The 26,294-nt window shown below is 36.2% G+C and overlaps 3 protein-coding genes across 4 annotated transcripts; 1 reads left to right on the top strand and 2 right to left on the bottom strand.

Moving 5' to 3' along the window:
- Positions 1-395: 395 nt before the first annotated feature.
- Positions 396-4,579, bottom strand: LOC111450422 (signal peptidase complex subunit 3B). Its single transcript, XM_023090530.1, has 6 exons — positions 4,314-4,579; positions 4,135-4,182; positions 2,313-2,375; positions 1,068-1,121; positions 895-981; positions 396-804 (listed from the first exon to the last, which is right to left on the bottom strand). The coding sequence occupies exons 1-6, from the start codon at positions 4,437-4,439 to the stop codon at positions 679-681; spliced, it is 504 nt and encodes a 167-aa protein (XP_022946298.1). The 5' UTR covers positions 4,440-4,579; the 3' UTR covers positions 396-678.
- A 2,625-nt stretch (positions 4,580-7,204) lies between these two features.
- Positions 7,205-8,526, bottom strand: LOC111450413 (E3 ubiquitin-protein ligase ATL6-like). Its single transcript, XM_023090516.1, has one exon. The coding sequence runs from the start codon at positions 8,397-8,399 to the stop codon at positions 7,260-7,262; it is 1,140 nt and encodes a 379-aa protein (XP_022946284.1). The 5' UTR covers positions 8,400-8,526; the 3' UTR covers positions 7,205-7,259.
- Positions 8,527-22,501: 13,975 nt separating this feature from the next.
- Positions 22,502-23,918, top strand: LOC111450414 (transcription factor bHLH94-like). 2 transcript variants are annotated; one of them, XM_023090517.1, is made up of 3 exons: positions 22,502-23,107; positions 23,184-23,564; positions 23,620-23,918. In XM_023090517.1, exons 1-3 carry the CDS (start codon positions 22,706-22,708, stop codon positions 23,737-23,739), a joined length of 903 nt encoding a protein of 300 aa, XP_022946285.1. In that variant the 5' UTR covers positions 22,502-22,705; the 3' UTR covers positions 23,740-23,918. The 2 variants fall into 2 exon arrangements, with proteins under 2 accessions (XP_022946285.1, XP_022946286.1); XM_023090518.1 differs by having other exon boundaries at positions 22,511-23,107; positions 23,644-23,918.
- Positions 23,919-26,294: the final 2,376 nt, after the last annotated feature.

The following is a 26,294-nucleotide window of genomic DNA, read 5'->3' as shown; positions in this document are numbered from 1 at the left end:
GAAACCAAGATGCAAACCACCCAAAAGGGAAAATCCAAAAAGGATAATATCTACTAGCATTGGTCTTGAGCTGACACATTCACTCAATGGTATTGAACCCGCAGACAATACATCAAATAAACAGTTCTCTCCTGATGATCTACGACTCGACTCTATTACACCATCAGTTCATAGTTCATAGTGTTTCACATAATAGTAATTTGACACCTCCACACACCACATCTGACTCTGATCTGACTCCGATATTGTGGAAAAGAAATTTGGTCCAGCAATGCTATTTCTTCCTAGACAACCATGTGAAGAAGATTGGGGGGAATCTAGTAGCTGCTACAAGTACAAGATTTACTCCTCCATTGCTTCAGGTATGGTGGTGTAATTATAAATACTCAAATCTCAAGAAGAGATCACTCACATTTGGAGTTCATGCAGATGAGTGCCTAAATTTAAGGCTATCTGCCACCACAAAGACTATGCAATTAAGAGATGGAGGGGGGGAAAAGGAACCAAACTGTGTTATATCAATTCATAATGGCCTTGGAAAACGCCACTTCAATTCCTCCTCTTCCTGTTCCCTTCAGGAAATGTTCAGTGTTTGTAACGTTGTTGATTAATAGGGTGATGCTGCTAAAACCTATGTAAAACTTTAGTTCAGAAATTACAATGAATGGAGAAATCTCCTCATCTATATTCCTTTGGCAAGTGGTATCCGGACATCACCAATTTGTCTGCAAACATCTTGCCTGTCTTTGGCATCACATGCCAATGCAATGTCAAGTTAAACTCTTTGCCTCTCAGATTGCTTCCCTGCATAAGGAGATAGATATCCAACTTAGTCACTCTTGGCTAAACTAAATTGGTTGGAGAAGTTTTGCAAAAGGGTCGGAGGCGACGAACCTGGTCAACGAAACGATACTTGTTTGAAGTATGGATCTGAAATTTGGCTATCTCTTTGGAAGGTATGATACCGTCCCAAAGTGAGATCTGCAGAGGATGTTTCAGGAAGGGATTAAATTGATGGGAAGTTGAGTTGCCAAAGAGACGAAACTTAAAAAGAAACAGAAACTCACCTGATTCAAGGAGTTCGCTGGGGTTTCATATTCAGCAGCAAGAAACACAAAAACCTGTTCCACATGTTAAAATGAAGATTATGCAATCAGTTCACTGCTTGGTAAAATATAACACTGACAAATCTCAACAAGGAAAGGTTTCATTATTGTTTACGAAATATGAATGGAAACAGATAAAACCAATGCGATTCCCGACACTATTATTGACTTGAACGACGGAGTTCACAGAATACACAAATAGTGGCAAGAAGCCACGATGACCGCCCTCTGTAGAATGGACGTCTGGCTATTAGAAATGCTATGAACTTCAGATGTGACGAAAGTTTGTTCGAGACTGATAGAAGACCCTGATGGTAGTAATTAGAAGAGAGTGAAGGGAGAATGACTTAGCATTTAGCTTGAACATAAGGGGTGGGCTTTAATGTAACTAGTGAGTTAGATTGGTGGAAGGGCTCAAGTCAGAGAGTATGTAGCAAAAAAAAGAATATGATAGAGAAGATACTATCTGTGACATCCCACATCAGTTGAGGAGGAGGACGAAGCATTATTTATAAGGGTGTGGAAACATCTCCCTAGCAAACGCGTTTTAAAAATTTTGAGAGGAAGCTCGAAAGGGAAAGCCCAAAGAGGACACTATCTACTAACGATGAGCTTGGGCCGTTACAAATGGTAGCAGAGCTAGACACCGGGCGGGTGCCAGCGAGGACGTTGAGCCTTGAAGGGGGGTGGACACTAGGAAGTGTGCCAGCGAGGACGCTGGGTCCCGATGGGGGGTGGATTGTAAGATCCTATATCGATTGAAGAGAGGAACGAGTGCCAACGAGGGCACCGGGACCCCGAAGGGGGGTGGATTGTGAGATCCCACATTGATTGGAGAGGGAAACGAGTGCCAGAGAGGACGCTGGGCCCTGAAGGGAGTGGATTGTGAGATCCCACATCGGTTGGGGAGGAAAACAAAACATTATTTATAAGGGTGTGGAAACCTCTCCCTAGCAGAGGCGTTTTAAAAACCTTGAGGAGATGCCCAAAAGGAAAGCCTGAAGAGGACAATATCTGCTAACGGTAGGCTTGGGCCGTTACACTATCTGAGTGAAGTTTTAGATCGAATTCTTCCTCAACTATGTATCGTGTGAATAAACAAACGAGTTATATCAATTCATTATCTATAACTATCAGAAATAACCAACAATACTCTACGCAAAGGATTATTAGAGAATAATAGAGGAACATCAGTTGCCAGTGCACCTGCTTTGTATTCCATGTAAATAATGACTGCAAGTCAGCTGATATGTTCAAAGTCATGCTAACCTGCAAAAAGAAGGCACGTTCTTTCAAATAATCAACAAAAGGTGCTTGCATTGTTTTATGATTAACATCTCATTAGTCCTCTCGCAAAGAATCTGAAAACTAATTATTTTGTTTACAGTTCATTATCAAGCACTTCGGTTGAAAAAAGTGCAGCAAAGAACTAAAGTATCCTCAAGAAAAAAGGATTACATTGTTTCGGGATAATAAGCTAGTCGATCGCTCTCGCACAGAGTCCACCGTTTCATGAATGCAATAAGAACACAAGAATCATATATCATCTCTTTAGAGATCTGATCATGAATAGAGAGTAATTACTCGGAGATAAAATTGCATACATATTCATCAAAAGCCTTGAAAATTGGCTGGTTCATGAAGATGATGGAGTCATTGAAGTCTAGCTTATGGGGGAATTTTGCTGGAAGTTTATCGACTCCACGAAAAAGTATTCATACTCAATTTCAAAGTACTAAGAGTTGAAACGGCCCAAGCCCACCGCTAGCCGATATTGTCCTCTTTGGGCTTTCCCTTTTTGGTTTTCCCTCAAGGTCTTAAAACGCGACTGTTAGGGAGAGGTTTCCACACCCTTATAAAGAATGTTTCGTTCTCCTTCTCAACCAATGTGAGATCTCACAATCTACTCCCCTTCGAGGACCTCGCATCCTCGCTGGCACTCGTTCCCTTCTCCAATCAATGTGGGACCCCCCAATCCACTCCCTTTTGGGGTCCAGCGTCCTTGCTAGCACACCGCCTCATGTTCACCTCCCTTTGGAGCTCAGCCTCCTCGCTGACACATCGCCTAATGTCTAGCTCTTGTACCATTTGTAATGACCCAAGCCCATCACTAGCAGATATTGTCCTCTTTGGACTTTTTCTTTCAGGTTTCTCCTCAAGATTTTAAAACGCGTCTGCTAGGGAGAGGTTTCCACACCCTTATAAAGAATGCTTCGTTTTCCTCCCCAACCGACGGGGGATCTCACGTTTTTTATACTTCTTTAAGAAGTACGGCCATAGTTATTTGGCCTAATGATACTGTGGCAAGGCTATGGAAGTTTTGGCTTGAGAGGAACTAGAGGGTCTTCAAAGAGAAGATGATCAGCCTTGACAAGCTTTGAGACTCCACTAAACCCTTTGCATCCATATCATATCATATCATTCACATATTTTCAGACATTACACTCCACATCATGCACGTCGTAAATCATAAAAGTCACATAGCATATCCCGAGCGTGCCTTTAACACATCGTATCATAGCTATATCAATTCATCAAACCTATCGTACCATAACCTATATCATATCATTCTCATATTATATTACAATGTATAAATACATACATCGTTCCCATATTCTAACCATTTCGTAAACATTTCATAGTCATATCAATCCTAAGAGGATGGAAGCTCATAAAAGTTTCCCCAACCATGATTTTCATACACCCAAGGGAAAAATCTTCCGTTTTTGGCTCGCTGTGGGCGAGAGAGGATTCGAACAAGGAAATACCACATCATTGCTCTTTCTAAGCTACATGCCCTACCCTGTCTCCAATAACCAAATTGGTTCTTCTACATAATTTTTAAAGACAACTGTCCCAGTTCATCACATCAAATAGCAAATCATGTAGTACACAAGATAAAGAAAAGGGTCATAAAACTCAACACGTTAGGAAACTGGAATGCCCTACTTAATTAACCTAAAAATCCCTCTTCACACACAAAATTTCACAAACTCAAGAGACAAGAAACAGGCGAAATCGATCATACCTCATCGTTTCCATTGGGTTGGCTTTGAAACCAGTTGATGCTCAAAACCTAAGACCCAAAAAACAAGAAAACCAAATCAAATCACCAAATGGGTCTCGCAATCGAACCAAAAATCCAAGAGAATTCAAGCACAGATCTAAAGGGGAAAACCCAGAAAGAAGGGGAACAAGAAGAGAGACCTGAACTTGTGCTGTGGGTGAAGGTGAATTGAGGGTATCGGAGAAGGAAGCTATAGCACAAATGACGGCGAGTATTGTAGCCGCAAAGGTCAGCAAAGCGTTGGCTCTGTACCCAAATGAATGCATTTTGAATTGGTTTCTTTGATTCTCCTTCACCCAATTACTCAGCCGTCTCGAAATTGTATGAACTTGCCGTGGGAGGGAAAAGAAAAGAGAAGAAACAATGCGAGACTTGGAAAGGAAATGGAGTCTCGCTCGAACAGGGCAGAGAGAAAGAGAGGGGTCGCATGATCTGGCAATTTTGAGATCTTTGATTGGATTGGAGGAAATACGTTGAATCAATGGTGGTACCCACTCCAACGAGGAAAATTTTTCATTTTTCTATATGGGTGTGGCTAACATATTTTTTTTTGGACCAACCCAAAATTTCTTCGATCAAATTTGCTACTTGAATGAATCTATTAGGTTTATAACCTAACGTAACTCGACTCTCTGTCACATTAATAACTATAATTTTATAAAACCCAAATATCAAAAAGTTAAATTGTAACATTCGGTTTGATATAGCTTCACACCAAAAAATAAGCGAACTACGTCTAAGTTAAACTTGGAGATGAAAGTAAAATTTAGTATTGAGGTAATATGAGCGTAACTCAATGATAATTGACATGTACTCAATCCGTCAAAAGTTCAAACTCTTGACCTCCTGTTTATAAACCCACGTTCGGTATTATCAATGTTTTCAATTTACAATATATATTTTTTAGTACAACAAACGTGGAGTATGAAAATTGGAACATTCGATCTCGAGAGAACATCTCCTATGATACAGTGAAGATTATCCCCACAGACTAATACGTCCTTTCAACATACTTTGTTCTCACTCACATTGTGAGATCTCACATGGGTAAGAGAGAGGAACGAAACATTCCTTATAACAGTGTGGAAACCTCTCCGTAGCATATGCATTTTAAAACCATGAGGCTGACAACAATATGTAATAGATCAAAACGGACAATATTTGCTAGTACTGGGCTTGGGCATCAAATGCGTTTTAAAACTATGAGGTTGAGGCTGACGGCAATACATAACCGGCGCTCATTCGGATGTGGATTCGGTTAATTATGTATCTTTCATTTACTCGGGTGTGACAACTAATTTAGATATAAAACATATATCATTATCTCTGTGGTTAAATTATAATATTATTTTTTTAGAATTTATTCTCATGGTTTTATTTAATTTCTAAACACTTATCAACAAACTCCTTTACATAATGCACACTTTATTTAACTTTTCCAAAGTTTTTATAAATAATAATATCTCTCCATTTATATAATTATTTTTTTAAAGATTATTCTCTATAGGATTATATATTTAAATTTTCTTATATTTTTTTATCAAATAAATCTTTAATCCTCTCGAATTCTAAATTCAAAATTCTGATTCGTTTTTAGGTTACAAAAAATAATAATTGATGCATTTATCCAATAATATATATATAAATATTTGTGCATTATACTCCAAAAACAAGATTCATTTTATATAATTATATTTTAATATAATATAATATTTATTTATTTTTTCATATTTAAGGAGTAACTTTCAATTTTCTATAATTCAGATAAATATTCCAATTTTAACATAAACTTATTAATTTTAACCGTTGGTAAATTCTCGCTTGAAAATATCATAATTTTTTTTTACTTTCAGTATAAAATATATATTTAAATATCAATTGGAGATGTTTTTTTTTACATTAGAAAAATTAAATCAAATGTAGAAGTTATAACACTTATATTCAGAGTTCAAAGTCACGAAATTAAAAATTTTAGATTGAATTAAAGTTGAATAAAAATTAATTTTTTTCGTCAATTTGACATGGCTAGAAAATTAAAAATTTTGGAATAATATTTTTATTATATTAAAATTATCAATAAAAAAAAATGATGATTCATAAAGAGGAAATTTCATAGAAGAAGAGATTTTGAGAATATATTCTTATAAGAAAACTGTCAAAAGGTGACAGCCGGATTTTCTTTGTATTCTCCATTATTCAAATAATACAAAAAAAAAAAAAAAAAAATTATAACTTTAATTTGTGGAAAAATAAAATTTATGACTTTGTTACTGTCGCTTAAATGTAGCGTGTCTTCTAGTGTAGATATTAATTAATTAATTAATGCTCTAAACCCTAAAATAAAAGGAACGAGATTTAATATTTGAGTTTTGGAAAGTAGTTTCAATATTTAATTTTTTTTATGAAAATTCAACTAAATTGGTATTGAATAGATTGCACGTCCAATCAACTGATCGAAATATTACGTTGAATTAGGTCATTTTGGGTTTGGGGAGGGTGTGGAGAATTTCTTACAGGCTAAACGAGAATAGAAGGATACAACAGGGTCTGGGTTTGTCCCTTGTTTCGTAAAACTGGGTTGGTGACCTTTCCAATGTTGCATTGGAACTGAGAGGGACACAACATGCGATGATGAGGAGTCAATCATGACTAGCTATTGAATCTGCAAAAACACTCGAAACTGATTTGATTTCAGTATGTCTTTGTGAACATAGTTCCGTGTTCTACCGATAATACTATTGCCAAACACCGTATTAAAGTGACAACCTACTTCATTAATTATCCAATAATTAATTAACATTTTTGAAAATAATTTAAATAATTTCCTAATCCCAATTAACATTTTCATATCTACGCAATAAAAAATTAAAATTTTATTAATTTTAATTAAAAAAATAATTATTACATTATTTATGATACACATTTGACACAACTAAAACTATATGCTAACCATAGAAAGAATACTAATAAACAAGAAATTTAATTTTATACACATTTTTGGTGTATATGAATTTATATGAAGGAGAATTCATAAGTATTTTTTTTTTTTTTGGTATATATGAATTGTGGAAAAAAAATAAACCATTTCAGACCGGAAGCCTACTCGACTCGGCCGTGGAACTTCCTTGTCCAAGTTCTCGACCCAAACCCGGTTCACCATGGATACTCCCTCCCCGGGGAGTCTTCATCGATGACATACGAGTAAAAAACGGCGGTGTAATTGACAACACCCACCGGTCTGACTTTGATGTCCGGTCCAACCGTTCAAGTCTTCGGTAATACTTCCCTCTACTACTCCCTTCGCCTGAACCGAACCGGTATCCTCTCATCGAGCTGCTCTGCCTTGCCAGAATTACCATACTCGTCGCCCGGTTCAGTTTCCGGTTCACTACTTGCTTCCTTATTTCAAGTGGCAACCGGAGAGTAAACCGCTCGGTGTCCTCCCCGGGCTGAACCAAGGAGTGGCCAGTTGAGTGAGACCGGGGGAATAACCACCGCAATCTATTGGAGCGGGATCCACGTGTACGGTTACGATTCAACGACTTGTTAGCCGCCGTCGTCGTATTCAACTCCGATTCAGCTGGTATCTGAATCGGCGGTGGAGCCGCAGTTGGATTAGTCTCAGAAACGACGTCGTTGTTCTGCGCTTCAATATCTCCTCTGTTCTCATCCGAGTCGACTACGGCGGCGGAATCTTCAACTCGGTGGACGGACTCAGTGAGTTGAGGCGATAAATTAGCGCGACAAACAGGGCAAGTAGTATGAGAAGCCAACCAAGCATCAATACACTCAGGATGAAACACATGGTCACATTTAGGGATTAAACGCAGCGTTTCATCATCTTCGAACTCATTCAAGCAAACGGCGCATTCTAGGGTACTCTTACCGATTTTATGCTGTTTCACATCGGAGTAAATTAGCGTCGGGAATGTTTCAATCACGGCCGGATCGAGACCACGAGCGGCGCGACGGGACCGAGCAGCGGCGGTGACAGGGCGGACGGAGTTGGATTGGGAATCGTTGCAGTGACGTAAGTAGACGGAGAAGAAAGCGACGAAGAAGAGAGCGGCGATGAGGATTACGATGATGACCGCCATGGAACCGCTGAGGCGATACTGGTAGGGGTCGGATCTCGGGTCGGGGGAGAATTGGGACTGGGCGGAGACGGAGACGGAGACGGAGAGGAGGAAGAAGAGGGCGGCGTGGACGGCGGTGAAAGAGACCATGGTTTCGTTTGATCGGAAATTGGAGGGAGGGTGAAGAGGAGGAGCGGGTTATTATGGGAGAAAGTGGAGGTTGGTGGAGGAGGAAGCCACGGCGGAGGAAAGTCAAGGGAAGGTAGAAGGTTTAAAAACAGAGAGAGGAATCAGTGTGGGGGAGGAAGTAGGAAGACGCTGGAAACGGTGTCGTGTTAAACAAGAAAAAGTCGAGGGTGATTTGGACTTCGATTGTGGGCCCCACGTATGAGGGAGAAAAATACCTAATTTTTTTTATCTGTATTTTTCTTTTCAATTCTATTTTATATCTCTATTATTTATTGCAAATTTTCTAATTTTCCTCCATAAATTTATTAATTTAGATCATTTATTTTTTAAAATTAGAATCAATCCACTTAAATAAAATTATTTTTTTTAAAACCCACTCAAATTTTTATTACTCACTAATTTACATTAATTTGTTAATTTTAAAAAGTCTAAAATTTAAGATTTTGGTCCTTATAATTTATTCATTTTTGAGAATATAAATTATTATTTCTCCATGTTATTAATATGCAGCAAAATTTTAAGATTTTAATTTAATTTATAAAATTATAATAATTTAGTTCAAGAAACAATTCAGTCTTTTCCATGAAAAATATTATTATACAAATTTTTATAAAGCATAAAAAAAATTTATTAAATAATTAAAATTAACCTTAAATTATGATTAGATTTTTCATCACATTAATAAAATATATTTTTTAATCATTAAATTAATTTTCTTTTTCACGATCAAAAATTAAAAAAATTTAAATTTACGATCTCGATCAGTTGAATTATATTTAAATGAGAATATTCAAATGTATTAAATATATATTAAAATAATAATAATAATAAGAGAATGAATGTGATACGACAAGATGGGGAGTGGGTGGCGGTGGTGAAGAGTGACAACTTGGAATGGTGGCCAATTGTCGTGGATGGCGTTACATGTGGTGGAATTCCTATACACCAATTTCACTTTTTATTTATTTATTTGAGATCTTATATCGGTTAAAGAGGAGAATGAAATATTCCTTATAAATTTATGAAACCTCTTTAGAGTAAACACGTTTTAAAATTGCGAGGCTAACAACGATACGTAACGGGTCAAATCAGACTATATATGGTGGGCTTGAACTATTACAAATGATATCAAAGTTAGACACGGATCAATATGCTAGTGAAGACGCTGATTCCTGAAGAAAAAATATTTCTTATAAAAATATTTAGGCAGAGAGCGATATCTAATGAGCCACTAGGAAAAGGATTGATTTTTTTTTTTTCTTTCAAAAATAACTTTTTTATGCTTTTTTTTTAAATGCATTCCTCTTTTTAGTTAGGTCACCTACTCAATAATTATGGAGAATACCTAATGTACGAGTTTTAGATAATTTTACCTATCGAACATTCTTGAATTTGTTCTACGAGAGTAAGTTTTGTTTTAAATTAAAGGTACTCATTAGAAACCTAACCGGGTCAATCTTCCTTAGTTTATTGACTTTTCAAAGAAAATGTGTCACGTTGAACTAATTTATGTTAAAGTCTAGGTTGAATCCATTGTTTTGCAGTATTTTTGTCTCGAATTAACATAATTATGAAAGTGTTTTTTGACTGATATCACACAAGTGTCACCCTAACTCTATTGATGTATACGCTAGCTCCAAAGAGCACAATCCAATAGGAACGTTCATATGATCCAAGAATCCGACCAACCCGAATTACCCAACCCAAACCATAAAAGCTGGATTGGGTTAGGTTGAATTTTTGAAAAATCGAAAAATTTGGGTCGATTCGCAAGTTGGAATTTTTTTTGTCGGGTCAGCCTGATCAACTCGAAAATAGAGTTACAACTCAGCCCTAATTGTAAAATAATTACGAAAATTAAGAATATTTAGTTTTTGCAATTAATGTGAGTGATGTGGTGTGACTTCTGAATGTCTAATATTTGAGCCGTATGAAATTTTAGTTATTAATGCAATCTGCATTAGATAAGTGACATTTTTTTTTTAAATATAGGGTTAGGATGGGAACTCTATTCAGATTGCTCGAGTCACCGGCCAAACTAACCTAAAATTTAAGTTGATCCAAAAGATTTTTTCAACCCAACCGAACTGAAGTGAGATCAAGAAACCTCTCAAGACAAGCACGTGAGGTAAATTTGAGTAATTTAATACAGTAAAAGGTTCGAGGAAGCCACGCCAGACATTATTGAGTTGGGACGATCATGATATTTAGGCATTCATTACGGGTTCGATGAAATATAAGGACTTGAGAAAGTCAACATGATTAGATCATTGGTGATGAAATGGAGGTTGCATGTGAGAAAGAAAGCACAGGATAAGCTTCTAGAAGAATAGAAGAAAAATAAATATAAATTCCATTTAAATAATAATAATAATAAAGTAAATTCAAAAAAATTGCTCAGCTAATGGCGGAATGTACAAGTAGAGTAGAGCCAATTCTGCCGCTTATTTTTATTTATTTAATTCACTAATTTTTTTAATTTCTCTTTGACTTTTTTGCCCCCCTTTTGCCTGGTCCCACCTCCCCTATGAACCATTAAATATATATATTTTAAATTTTAATTCCACGCTTCCCTTGCCACACACTCTAATTAAAATATTCCATATAAAATTGCAAATTTTAATTTTTAAAAAGTTAATTTTTTATATGCTCTTTTCCCGTAAAATAAAAAATTGAGAGATTTATTAGATATAAAATTAAAAATTTTATTCAATATACTTCATCGATAAGAAATTATACGAGAGAGCTGAAATAATATTCCGATTTAAAAAAATATATTTACTTGAGTTTATGTAATAATTATTTTTTAAAAACAGATTAAAATATAATTTTGGGCCTAATTTTTTATTTTTTTTTAAATAAAGGTAATTTTTTAGCTCATATTTATAATATTAAAAATACTAAAAAAAAACATTATTTTTATGAACATCTAAGTGATGAATAATGTGTCCGTAATATTATAAAAATCTTAAGAATTAAATAAATTAGAGTTTGACTAAAGACATTAAAATAAGGGTCTGTTTGGTTGTAAGCATTAGGCGCCCAAAGTTGGGAGAGTGTTTTGAATTATGCCGTTGACCAAGCAACCAAAGTTTGACCAAACCAAATAAAATAATTTATTATTATTATTTAAAATATTATATTTATAGGTTCTTTCCAAGAAGTGGATTTAAAATTATTTAAAAGAAAATAAAGAGAAAAAGAATAAAAATTAAATTATTGGATTGATATGATTATATTCCATTCAAAGATTTGAAGATAAAGACAAATTCTAAGAAAAATGGAAAAATTAAAAATTCCTTTTAAATTAGATATGGTTATTTTATACCCAAAAATGGTCCTCAAATGATTTGATTATTCTTTGACAAACGACTTTTGAACTCGCTTGGAATTTTCCTTTTATTTTTCATTTAGAAGTTCAAAACTAAAACCGACCTCGAGGAGTAACTGTAGGGTTAAGTTTGGAATGCTCGAGAAATTTTTGTTAGGTCTGGTGATCAATTCTCGATGTTTCTTGAAGCTGGTTATTGGAGTACGTCAAGTCCCTTCCTAAAGTAATACGACGAGCAATTTTTTGTGTGGCTAAATTACAAAAGTACTCCTGAATTTTTCAATTTATTTGAAAAGCTGCCATTGGAGTAGAAATCTGTTAAAATAATGGTAAAAGATTGGAATTTGGAATAGTGTTGTGAGGTCCCACGTTGATTGGAGATGGGAACGAAGTATTCCTTATAAGAGTGCGGAAACTTCTCCTTAACAGACATGTTTTAAAACTGTGAGGATGACAACGATACGTAACGGGTCAAAGTGGACAATATCTGCTAGCGGTGGGCTTGAGCTATTACACATAGTATCAGAGCAGGTTCTAAGATGTGTGCCAGCGAGGACGCTAGACTCCCAAGAGAGGTAGATTTTGAGGTTCCACATCGATTAGAGAGAGGAATGAAACATTTCGAGTGAAACCCTCTCTCTAGTTGACATGTTTTAAAGTCATGAAGTTGACGACGATACGTAACGAGCTAAAGTGAACAATATCTACTAATGATGGTTTTGAGTACTTACTGAGTGATATTGACATAATTTTGATGTCATGAATAATTAAAAAAAATTTATTAAAGAAAAAGTCCATTTAAAGATTTGTGGTAATAATAAAGTCCCTATTAAATTTGGAAAATGGATTGGATGGTGGTGACCTACCCAATGAGCATTGACTTTGACTTTTTCAACATTTATTGGAGAATTACCATGCTTTGACTTTCATGAGTATAACATGCTTTGACTTTTGTCAGTTTTTTATTTCAACGTTAATATTTAATAATTTTATTTTTGGTGTCGAAACTGAAGATCTATGAACGAGTCCATGTTTGACTAGTTACGAAGAGAAATGATCGTGTTTCTTTTTATTTTTTATTTAGTACAAGTATTTCTCATTTACAATGAAAAATTTATGAACATTCCTCGTTCTTTGTTGTTAGTCTCGTTTTACAATGACTTGACTCGAAAATGAACTAATATTTCCATTGTCCATCGAGAGAAAACCTAAGAGAAGACCGTGTTACCTGTCTTGACTACCACCGAATATTAATTATCGTGAAAAGTTCAACTAAGCTCCGTTGATAATATTAGTGAGTTAGCAAATAATTTACAATCTGCTTTGATCAAAGCTGGACCAACCAAAACCGTTAGGAATATTTGTGGCTTGTAATGTCCTATGTCTAAGATTCAAACCACGATCGACACATGGTTATCTCAACATTTTCCTGCCTCCCTTGCGACATGATTACGTTACCTACTTGTCTAGAAGAGCCTTTGGGTTCTTTCAACATATTTTATCTTTATTCACGTACTTTCGAGAAAAATTTTGACGAGGTCAACTAACATAAAATTGCTTCGAGCTAACCACACTCAAATCCTTGTCTGAATCTTAGACATGAAGCGTTACATGAATCATCATGTCAGGCCACTCGACCCTGTCGTGGGCTTTTCTTAAATCATGTTTGACGGCTGCTATTCCATTCTTACCCACTTTCCTGCTGTGAATATATCATGGAGACATTCATGTCCACGGGTAAAAGCTTTTGGCTCATATTAAAACCTCATTGTAATAGAGACAACAACAGAACCTTCAAACTTACGTCATAAGAGAAAACCCGACCATCTACTAAATGACAATCTCCTACTAGGAATGTTAACAGATATTGTTCGTTTTGATTCATTATATATCGCTGTCAGCTTCATGATTTTAAAACGTGTTTGTTAGAAAGACGTTTCCATACCCTTATAAAGAATGTTTCGTTTCTCGTTCCAATCGATGTGGGATCTCAGGTTCCACTCTCCTTGAGAGCTCAGTGTCTTTGTTAGCACACCACCCCATATGATATCATTTGTAATAGCCCAAGTCTACTGCCAGTAGAAATTGTCCATTTCAACCTGTTACGTATTGCCGACAACCTCACGATTTTAAAACGCATCTAGGGAGAAGTATCTTCACCTTTATAAGAAATGCTTCGTTCCCATCTCCAACCAATGTGGAATCTCACAAGCATCGTGCCATTCGGAACGATGCTGCTACTCGACACGTCGAAAGCCAAAGGAACGCGTAAGTCACTAGGTCACACATCTCTAGAGGCTCAACTCGTTATTGTCATATGAAGTACAACCGGACCTCAATTTGACGAGTCCAATTCTAAATAATCCCAATGATTAAAATGAATTCAATAGCCCTATGGTGTGAATACATCCAATCTAGATTGCCACACCAAGCAAATTCCGTTCATACTCAATTTAGGGTTTTTCGATGCATTTCAGACATTTTAAAAGATGAAACTTACTCGTTTAAATTTTTAGTCTTCAATCGATATGTTGGATTGTTCATCGATATACCATTGACTTGACCCTCTTCTTCGACTAACCTTGAATACGAACCATCGAGCTTTGTTAATCATCGGATTCTCAATAATATACTTTCGTTTTCAGTAACCCACGATTACTCGAACAAAGTATTTTTCTCTAAGAACACTTTGTTACTATTAAATATTTAAAACGTTTTTTTAAATGTTTAAAATATTACGTAAAAGCGGGCGAAGGTACATAAATAATGATCATAAGGTTAAATTCTTTTTCAAAGCTTACCTAACAAGAGGCTCCATTAGAAAAAGTGGGATTCAATTGAAAACATGAAAAAGAATAAAAAATTACTTTTAAGTGAATATTCGTTCAATAATTAAAATGTCACGTATAATAATATTTGTGACACCCGAGTAAATGAAAGGTACATAAATGAACTGAGAATATAGCTGATTGAAAGCGATCTTGAGGATAAGATGAATATAAATATGTGTTGAAAATATATTTATATTAAACAGAGTGAAAACAAGAATGGAGAACATAATCCCATCTTCGGTCCCATTTATCTAATCGAAAAAGATGTTTCTCACTTCCTTCTCTATTTTTTATTTAAACTAGTAATCGCTCTCCGTTCAAGCTCGGCTGGAGCCCACCGTTAAAATGGGCATCTCTAATGAAAGTAATATAAAAGAGAATATATTAAAAATAATAATAAAAAAATTGATATTTCCCTATTTCAATTTCGATAACGGGGGACCCAGGTGGCAGGAAATCATTTGATTGGTTCAAATCCAGGTGGGTCCCATCTGAGGTGGCAGAGGGAGGGCAGTCCGGAGTTTTTTTTAAGCAGACCTTACGGTGACGAAAAGCAGCCACGTGTACGGAGGATAATGGATGAGAGATGATAGACTTCCAATAAGAAAATGACAAATCACTTTGTGACGAATCAAACAGTCACAGTATGGCGAACCTTAATCAGGCAAGGAGAGGTCCCACTCTTTCACCGCCATTTTTTTGCATGCATGCAACAAAGCCCACACCTCTCTATTTTCAAAATTAGTGAAAATTAATTTAATTTTTTAAATGAAATAATAAAAAATGACCAAAATAGAACCTATTTAATAGTTATTTTGGAAACATAAATAATAAAAAATGGATTCAATAAAAAATAAAATTATATTTTAGTTTAATATAATATATTCAATGAATGTTGGGTCTGGTGGTTCTACCTTGGACGAACATGGGGCTTAGTCAAGTAGATTCGGGTTGTGGTGCTGGATGCTCCGATCGAAAAAAAAATAATGGGCCTATGTTGGTGCTGATACAATAATAATCTCGAGAACTATTTCTAAACATTTGTCAGTTTCTTTTTGTGTTATCGTAGGTAACAAAAACGAAGGCTAATAATCTATCTAATTAATAATTGTTGCCTTTTTGCAAATTTAACCTTTTCTTATGTCGAAAGTTGAAACTTTTGAAAGGGGAGCTTCAAAATTAGACATATCTTGGTTCGGTTCAATGTAGGTACCATTCATCCCCATCGCTATCATACACATGTTAATTTGAGACTATAAGCCTTACCAATTATTATAGGACCCACATAAATGTTTATTTTTCAAATTGTAATGATACCGAGAAGAAAAGTAAAACGTTCAGTATAAACCTAGTTTTGATAAATAAGACACTAGTTCGACCTCTAATTTACAAAAACAAAAGACCGAGAGTAAGAATTTTTCCCGGTATAAACTTTGGGATTATAAGTTCCCAGATAAATGTTTACTTTTCAAATTTTAGTGATACTGAGAGGTCGGTCTCTATACCATAATTGTATAAATTCTTGGACTAAAAAAAGAGAGATTAAACTTTAGGGACCATAGGTTCTCGGGTAAATATTTATTTTTTTAAAATCGTAATGATATTAAGAGGAAGTAAAAACGAACCTAATTTTGGTAGATAAGACAATCAACATTATCTTAGAAATCTATGGTTGATTCATATTGATTCTTAAACTAACCAATAAAACATGTCTCCATCACGAGAGGTGAGACAACAAAATCTAAGAAATGATTAAACCCCACATGATTGTTGATTGACGCATTTAAGATCTGTACATATGAAACTCGCTCGATGATCAAGACTGAAGTGTGGGCCGATTTCCTGCTCAAGACACTAGCCACTACATTTGCTGTACTCGAACGATACAATATTCACATCGTACTCTTTTTATTAACTCCATACATCTACGTTGTCTCATATTAAATGTTTTCTACATGAAAAGATTCTCTAGGATTCTGTGGTCTACTAAGATTTGAGTTTTCTCTTTGTATACTCCAAATCTTTAGGTCAAAGACCACGACAAGTAGCTCAAGATCATGCATCGAAAAATTCCACAACCCCCAAAGGGGGTGGATTGTGAGATCCCACGTCGGTTGTAGATGGGAGCTAAGTATTCCTTTATAAGGGTGTGGAAAGTTTTTTCTTTGTATAGACAATGCCTCCAAATCTTTAGGTCAAAGACCACTGCAACTAGCTTAAGATCATGCATCGAAAAATTCCATAATGGTATCAGAGCCAAACACCATGCGATGTCCCAACGAGAACGTTGGGCCTCCAAGGGGGATGAATTGTAAAATCCCACGTTGGTTGGAGAGGGAAGCTAAGTATTCCTTTAGAAGGGTGTGAAAACCTCTCCCTAGTAGACACGTTTTAAAACCATGAGGCTGGTGACGATACGTAACAAGCCAAAGCGGACAATATCTACTAGGGGTGAACTTGAGTTGTGACACACTTGAAATCCCACATCTGTTGGAGAGGGGAGCTAAGTATTCCTTTACAAGGGTGTGAAAACCTCTCCCTAGTAGACGCATTTTAAAACCGTGAGGCTGACGATGATACGTAACAAGCCAAAGCGGACAATATCTATTAGCAATGGACTTGGGTTGTGACACACTCGAAATCCCACATCAGTTGGAGAGGGGAGCTAAGTATTCCTTTACAAGGGTGTGAAAACCTCTCCCTACAGACGCATTTTAAAACCGTGAGGTTGACGACGATACGTAACAAGCCAAAGCGGACAATATCTATTAGCAATGGACTTGGGTTGTGACACACTCGAAATCCCACATCGGTTGGAGAGGGGAGCTAAGTATTCCTTTAGAAGGGTATGAAAACCTCTCCCTAGTAGACGCGTTTTAAAACCGTGAGGCTGACGGCGATACGTAACAAGCCAAAGCGGACAATATCTACTAGTGATGGACTTGGGTTGTGACACACGAAATCCCACATCGGTTGGAGAGGGGAGCTAAGTATTCCTTTAGAAGGGTATGAAAACCTCTCCCTAGTAGAAGCGTTTTAAAACCGTGAGGCTAACGGCGATACGCAACAAGCCAAAGCGGACAATATCTACTTGCGGTGGACTTAAGTTGTGACACACTCGAAATCTATTGACGGGCAAAAAAGCATAAGCCAAATCATGTCACTATATATTACGAATCTTTTCGTCTCTAAGGAGCAGAAATCAATCTTCAGTTAAGCTCGTAAACAAACGCCTATTCTTAATCAATAGACGAAGTAGTCATTACCCAATTACCCAATTACCCAATCAATGATAGTAAGAATCAAACGTTATTCCTTTTGTTTGTGATGATTTTGTATAAAAACAATCATGGTTTGATTCTCAATTTCCATTAATTGAGATAGAACAAATGTTGAATTTAATAAGAAAGAGAGAACACAAATGATTGGAATGAAAAGAATAATATATATATTTATAATGTGTTGTGGGCATTGGATGTAGGGTTCATATGTTCAATGATTAAGCAAAAAGGGACAGACAAATCCTCTCATGAATTGTGAATTGTGTGTGTCTTCTACGTTAAATTGCAAACACAAAGAGACAAAGCCTACAAACATAGAGTAGAAATGGTGAGATTGGTCTTTGATTTACACCTCACTCCCCAACAACAAAATCTCAATAATTTTGTTTCCATTTCATCTCTCATTCAATCTCGAACCCCTTTCAAACTCGAACCCTTTTGTTCTTCATTTAATTCCGTTCAATGCACTTGAGATGTAAAATTCTCGAATACTTTGAGAGAATGACCTAAAAAGTTATAGTCGAATCAGATTTGATCTAGTTTTTTTTTTCGACTCTTTTTTGACCTCATCTCGTTCTTACTCTCGATGTGCGTAACCTTGACTGCCTTTTCTTCCTCCCTCTCATGTGTTTAGTCATTGTCTTGTGTCTTCTTCTTCTGGTGATCACACTTTTCAACTCTGATCAATGAGCGACAACTTTATGTGGTGTTGTAGTGAGTGTGGTATTACCTCGATTCTAACGACTTACTGATGCATGACCCACTAGTAATATGTCGTCGTAAGATAGTAGTGATGATTGACGATGACAGACGTTTGATGTTTTTCCACAAGACAACACTTTCGAGCTTCCTAAGAGGTTTTTAAAACACTTTCGAGCTTCCCTTTCGTTCTCCTCCCCTAACCGAGGTGAGATCTTACAATCCACCCCCTTCGGAGTCATCGTTGGCATTTGTTCCTTTCTCCATGTTGATGGGACTCTCTAATCCACCTCCATTTGGAGCCTAGCGTCCTTGCTGGCACACCGCCTCGTGTCCATCCTCCTTTGGGGCTCACCCTCATCGCTGACACATTGCTCGATGCCTGGCTCTGATACCATTCATAACAGCCCAAGCCCACCATTAGCAGATATTTTCCTCTTCGGGCTTCCCCACAAGATTTTTTAAAACGCATCTTCTAGGGAGAGGTTTCCACACCTTATAAAGAAAGTTTTTTTCTCCTCCCCAACCTATGTGGGATCTCACAATCCACCCCCCTTCAGTGCCCAACATCCTCTCTGACACTCGTTCCCTTCTCCAATCGATGTGGGACTGAGGTAATACTACACTCACTACATGAGCTCTGAATGGGGGTGGATTAGGGAGTCCCACGTTCATGTGGCACATCGCCTGGTGTCTAGCTCTTGTACCATTTGTAACAATTCAAGCTCACCACTAGCAAATATTATCCTCTTTGGGTTTTTCCTTTCAAGCTTGCTCTCAACGTTTTTAAAACGCATCTCCTATCCCTTATAAAGAATGCTTCGTTCTCCTCTCAAACCGACGTGGGATCTCACGAAAAGAAAACACTTAACACAAAAAAAGACGGAACATTAGGAATCTATCTCACACTTGTTAAAGCTCTCACCAACTAATTGGACACAAACTTAAAAGTTGATCACATAATTAAAGTGTTTGTTGTTCCCTTGAATCATAGAATGAGAGGGTTTGTGGTAGCTGGAAGGATGACACAGAGGTTCTGACAAATGTAGGTAAAAGCTATGAAACTTTGTGGGTGTGTGTGATCTCATGGAAACTCAAAAAGCTTCTTAACCTGTTTTCTGCGTCGTAGAGAGAGAAAGGCAAAAGCAAGAGCTTGTTTAAGCAAATGGGCAGTGTATCTTTCAGAAGTTGTGTAAGCAAAATGGCAGGCTTTTACCATCTATCATCTCTGTTCAGAGCTCGTACCATGCACTAACATTATTTCCAAATCACCATGCCATTACTGTTCCACATGCCCTCCTATCTCATACACAATTCAAAGTTTTGACTTTTATATGCTTGTGAATTTCGGAATGTTTGCCTCACATTGTTTATAATCATTTTGAGTAGTGTTTAGGGTTTCGATGTTTTGATCAAATCCCGAAAGTAGTGTTCAGGGTTTCGATGTTTTGATCAAATCCCGAAAGTAGTGTTCAGGGTTTCGACGTTTTGATCAAATCTTGAGTAGTGTTTAGGGTTTCGATGTTTTGATCAGATCCTGAAAGTAGTGTTCAGGGTTTCGATGTTTTGATCAGATCCTGAGTAGTGTTTAGGGTTTAGATGTTTTGATCAAATCTTGAGTGGTGTTTAGGGTTTCGATGTTTTGATCAGTACTTGAGTAGTTGTGACACGTGAATAAATCAGAGGTACATGAATGAACTGAAATTATATTCAAATGAGAGCGATCCTGAGAATAGGATGACTAAAAAAAGCTTAAAAAAATTTAAAGTTACTGTCTATACCAACAAGATGTATTTTTTTTTGGTGGCTCAATCACATGAACTTCATGGTTAAGCGTGCTTTACCAACAAGATGTATTTTTTTTTTTGGTGGCTCAATCACATGAACTTCATGGTTAAGCGTGCTTTACCAACAAGATGTATTTTTTTTTTTGGTGGCTCAATCACATGAACTTCATGGTTAAGCGTGCTTTACTTAGAGCAATTCTATGTTGAGTGATGTAACAATCCAAGCCCATGCCTAGTAGGTATTGTCTGCTTTGACACGATGTATCGTCGACAGTCTCACTGTTCTAAATGGCGTTTGTTAGGGAGATGTTTTCACACCTTTATAAGGAATGTTTTGTTTCCCTTTCCAACCGATAAAGGATCTCACAATCCGCCCCTCTTAGGGGACCAGTGTCTTCGCTGGCACACCAACCGTTATCTGATTCTAATACCATTTGTAACACCCCAAGCCGTTTTAAAACTGTGAGGCTGACGACGATATATAACGAGCCAAAACGGACAATATCTACTAGCCATAGGCTTGGGCTATGACAGGTGACCTCCTAAATTTTGTTCTAAGATACATTTGAGTAAGGACAAAACAGGTTATAAGGACCTGTTTTAGTTGATGGAGATAATTTTCACTTGTGGCCACATCGATCATTAGGTGTCGAATCCGGATTCCAAGCTTGTAAGCCATAAAAAAAAAAAATTAAATGGTTAATAAAAGTGGTCTTAATTCCGGACTTTAAACAATCAGAATTCAGGGTTTCTCAACGAAATTATTATGCAACACAACAAAATAAGTAGACATTAATACCAAATCATTATAACGACACTCCAATCAATAAGCCAAAATTTATTTTGAATCAAACTAGAGAGATTTTTTTTTCGTTCAAGCTGGAGTTTTGAATTAATGATATTTTTGGTCCATGATCAACGTTTTAACTAGTTAAGTTATATCAAATTGATCATATATGCATATATAATTTACAGAAAGAGGTTGTCTGACTACTTAGCGGTCGAAAATTCAATTATTATTATTATTATTATTTTCTTTCTAAGGGAGAAAATTAAGAACTTTTATTTTGGAGTGATAGCTTTTTTTTCATTTTCAATTGAATGACATATTACTTTATAAATTAAAAATGTTTGTGACAAAAATATGATCAATTATGATGTTGGGCACCTAATTTTCCCACTTTTTTCACCATCAAGATATTCCCCACCCACTTTTAACTCCCAAAAGTTTTGCATTTTCATTCCATTTAATTCCTTCAATTATATTACAACAAATTACCTCACTTTGGATCGAGTTAAAAAAAGAAAAACGCTATATTATGTATGATGGTTACAATGTACTTTTAGTAAAAAATGGATTAAAATTACTATGTTCGTAAGCCCGGTTATTTTTCAAGTTTGAGCGAGTAGATTAAGATCGAGTGATCCTCTGTCACCTTAATAATCATTTTTCAACCTTAAACCCTAAACCTTAAACATATTTCGTTATAGTACGACAGACAATGCTGCCTACAAGTGCTGCCCTTCAACTCGACAATATGGGCAAAGACGAAGACAAAGTGAAAAAAGGTTGTTCTCCTTTGTCAACTCTACTAAGGACCGAGGCGAGCGAAATTCTGTAGAGGCTCGAGAGTTTACTAAGCTTAGAATAAAATTAAACGAAAATCTGATAGTTCCGACATTTCTCTTTGACACGACCAAGCTACGTACCTATCTCAAATCATTCCTAAGAATGAAGACTATCCCACACACAAATATTACTCCTTCTTTACTCGAGTATCACAAGAACAAAATTCCTCCAAAATCACCAACTTTGTAAATACACGATGTACAATTTAAAAACAATATTGTTATAATCAAAGGGATGTGACAATGACACGATATAATTATCAACCAATTTCAACAAGAACAACGAAATAAATTCGACATATCCGAACAAAAACCTGATCGTTAATTGCTCAAATTAAACTAAATTTTTCTTTTTCTAAATTATTGTTAGCATCATTTTGAAAAGAATTGCAATGAAATGACATGTGGGTCACAAGAATGAGATGGGTGTGTTTCTTTGAATTGAAAGCCTCATGTGTGATATGGAATATTGTTTTGATCATGTCTTATTTTATTTATTTATTTTCTTTTTTTTCCTCCTTCACGTGCAATATTCTGTAGATTTGCTTCCTTCTTCATCACAAACCCCTTTAAAAACCCCATTTTTCTGCTCCCAATTCCAAAACCCACCATTTTTCTCCCCTTTTTGAGCTTTTTTGAGCTTTTTTTCATATGGGTTTCCCTCAAAAAGCACTCATTTAGATTCAAACTAAGAACAAACAAAAGGAAAATGGCATTAGAAGCTGTGGTTTTTTCTCAAGATCTTTACACCTCGTTTGGTGGAGGGATTTGGACAAATGGGAGCTTTCAATTTCCCCAAATCCCTCATGATTTTCCCGAGAAACAAACAGAAAATTACCCTTTTGAAGATTGGAACTCATCCTCCTCTGTTTTGCTTCCTATTCCTTCCCCTGAAGAACCTGCCATTTCCAGAAATCCGCCATTGGAGGCTGAATCAAGAACTCCAAACCCAATTCGACCCAGAAAACGACGACCCAAATCCCGCAAGAACAAGGAAGATATCGAGAATCAGAGAATGACCCACATCGCTGTTGAACGAAATCGACGAAAACAGATGAATGAGTATCTCTCTGTTCTTAGATCCTTAATGCCAGAGTCTTATGTTCAAAGGGTATCTCTCTCTTCCTCTGTTCTTCATTCTCCTTCTTCCAAATAGAAATTAAATGGGTTTTTGTTGTTGTTTTCAGGGGGATCAAGCTTCAATTATTGGGGGAGCTATTAATTTTGTGAAGGAGCTTGAGCAACAAGTTCAAGTTCTATCAACAATGGAAACAAAAACAAAGGGCTGTTCTTCATCAAAACCCCCTTTTTCTGAGTTCTTCACCTTCCCTCAGTTCAAATCAATGGAGGGTTGTTGTTCATTGGGTGAAAACGAAACCCAATGTTCTTCCATTGCTGATATTGAAGTAACAATGGTGGAAAATCATGCAAATTTGAAAATCAGGTCAAAGAGAAGGCCAAAACAAGCCTTGAAAATCGTTGCTGGCTTGCATTCTCTTTGCCTCTCTGTTCTTCATCTCAATATCTCTACCATAAACCAAATTGTTCTTTACTGTCTGAGTGTGAAGGTCAGTTCTTGAGCTCTTATTCTGAAATGGGTATCAGTTTTTTCATTTGAAAAAGGGTTTTGGAATGGATTCATTGCAGGTTGAAGATGATTGCAAGCTGAATTCTGTCGATGAAATTGCATCTGCTCTGCATCAGTTGCTTTGTAGAATCGAAGAAGAATCAGTGATGAACTGAAGTTTTTGTTTATGGGTTTAGATTGTAATCTTGTTCTAACTAATGGAATCTCTGTTGTTTATGTTGAATCTTTGAGGAATTTGATCTGGGTTTTGAGCTCTGTTCTTCATGTTCTTGTTAAAAAGTAAGGCTTTTTCTGATCCAAGATTGAAAAAGGTTAAAAGATTTATGATGACCAATGAGTTGAGAAGATGTGGTTTGAAAGATGAGTTTGGTAGCAGAAAGTTGTGTCCTTGAGTGCATGGGCAGTTTTAGAAGTGCTCAGCTCTGTTTCTGCAACTCTCCATGCTTCAAAAAAGGACATTGAATTGAAATTTGAAGCACTTTGTTTAATATTCAAGATTCAAAGAACATCTCTAAAACCACTTGTTTTTTTTTTTGTGTTTGTGTGTATCTTTTCTGATCTTAGAATCATTGGCATTCATAGATGGGTTGAATTTTTTACGAGATTTGAACTTTCGACACATACTTCTTGAGTTGTTATTGAATCTGAAACGGTTTAAGCTCATAGCTAGTAGATATTGTTCTTGTTCGGTTTTAAAATGGGTTTATTAGGGGGGAGATTTTCATACTCTTATAAAAAAATGTTTCGTTTTTCTCTCTAATTGATGTGAGGTCTCATAATACACCCCATTTGAAAGCCACTGTCCTTGCTTGTACACCTGTGATATCCCACATTGGTTGGGGAGGGAAATGGAGAACGAAACACTCTTTATAACTGCGTGGAAACTTCTCTCTTACGCATTTTAAAGTCTGGGGAGAAGCAGTGAAAGTCCAAAGAGGACAATATTGGCTAATGGTGAGCTTGAGCTGTTACAACACTGCTCGGTGCCTAATTTGAAGAATTAGAGCTAACATGAACATGGTTCAATGTGTTTTATGTGTTGAGTTAGGTCGGATCCGGTTGAGAGATATAAATTCAAGTTAGTTTAGTTCACTTCAAATTAATGTCGAAACCTATAATTTTTTTTATATATATATTTGAAATTAACTCAACCTAGAGTTAAATAGGTTAAAGAAAAAATATTAACATAGTTGTTACTATTTATTTATTTACTTTTGATATTGGTATGATTATTTACCTCATCAATTTTTAAACATACCAACTGTCAAATAAATTTACGTAAAACAATATTGTAAATGATATTATGTATATCGTCCCCTTTGAATTATTTTACCTTAAAAATATAGGAAACGACGAAATTATATTTTCTTTAATACATGCTTAATGTGACCGTAAGTAAAGGAGGAGAGCATGAATTGACAATCGAGACCACATTCGAACGTGTTTGTCTTGGAATAATTTTATGTTGGGTAACAATGTATAAATTTTCTTGTAAAATATGTAAGTGAGGAAAAATATACTAAAATAATTTGGGTTGGTTTGGGGAGAAAAAATGTTTAATCTTAAAAGATGTTCAAGACAAGTAAACAATGTGATCATGTCGGGACTATTAGGCGTTGATGTAATGGCCTAAGCTCACCACTAGTAGATATTGTCCTCTTTGGGCTTTCTCTTTCGAGCTTCCCTTGCTGGCACTCGTTCCTTTCTCCAATTAATGTGAGACCACCACCAAATCCACCCTCCTTTGGAGCCCAACGCCTCATGTCTACCCCCTTCGGGGAACAATCTCCTCGCTAGCACATTGCCCGGTGTCTGATATCAACTGTAACGACACAAGCCCACCGCTAGCAAATATTGTCCTCTTTGGGCTTTTCCCTCCGGGCTTTCACTCAAGGTTTTTAAAATGGCATCTACTACGGGAAAGGTTTTCACACCCTTATAAAGAGTATTTCGTTCTCCTCACTCCCCGACGTTGGATCTCATAGTTGAACCCAGATTCTAAATTCCGATCCGAATTTTAGAGATACATTATAAAGATTCGAGATCTAACCGTACCATAATTTTGAAAAGTTTTAAATAATGTTGTATGTAGCATGTGATGAATTGATTTGAAGATGAGATATTGAAAAAGGGTTAATCTTTCATAAAAGAAGACAAGCCTCAATTCTCAAAGAAACTATTAGGGTTTCTTTTTGTTACAAAATTTTTTAAAAGAAGATTCCTCTTTTACCCTTTCCTTCAATTTGTCTTCATCTTATTGTTTTGTAGTGAACCTCAAATATTGTTTCAAAGATTCCAACTTCTCAATTTCTCTCATCTTTTTTTCTTCTTAAATTCTAAATTATTTTAACGACAAATATTATGAAATTACACTCGTTCTTTTTAACACATGTCGTTATGTATCGTCGTCAGTTTCACAGTTTTAAAACGCGTCTACTAGGGAGAGGTTTCCACACCCTTAAAAGGAATCTTTTGTTTCCATCTCGTATCAGAAGGAATCGGAGGAAGATTCGACGATTTTTTCCAGGAAACCCCCAACGAGCAAAAGCAATAAGAAATCCGATATAGAATATTATTTCTAGCATTTTCTTTTGATCCAATTTTTTTTTTCTCCTTATCATTCAGGAAAAAACTTTTTCGTTTATTGGGGCGATGGGGATTCGTATTTTCCAGAAGCTTCGGGTCCAGTCGGCCCGTGCATTTCCTCGAG

Source organism: Cucurbita moschata, unplaced genomic scaffold, assembly GCF_002738365.1.
Source record: "Cucurbita moschata cultivar Rifu unplaced genomic scaffold, Cmos_1.0 Cmo_Scf00012, whole genome shotgun sequence".
NCBI classification, from domain to species: domain Eukaryota; kingdom Viridiplantae; phylum Streptophyta; class Magnoliopsida; order Cucurbitales; family Cucurbitaceae; genus Cucurbita; species Cucurbita moschata.
The sequence above is the reverse complement of the archived record's forward strand: the minus strand, read 5'-3'. Positions and strand labels throughout refer to the sequence as shown.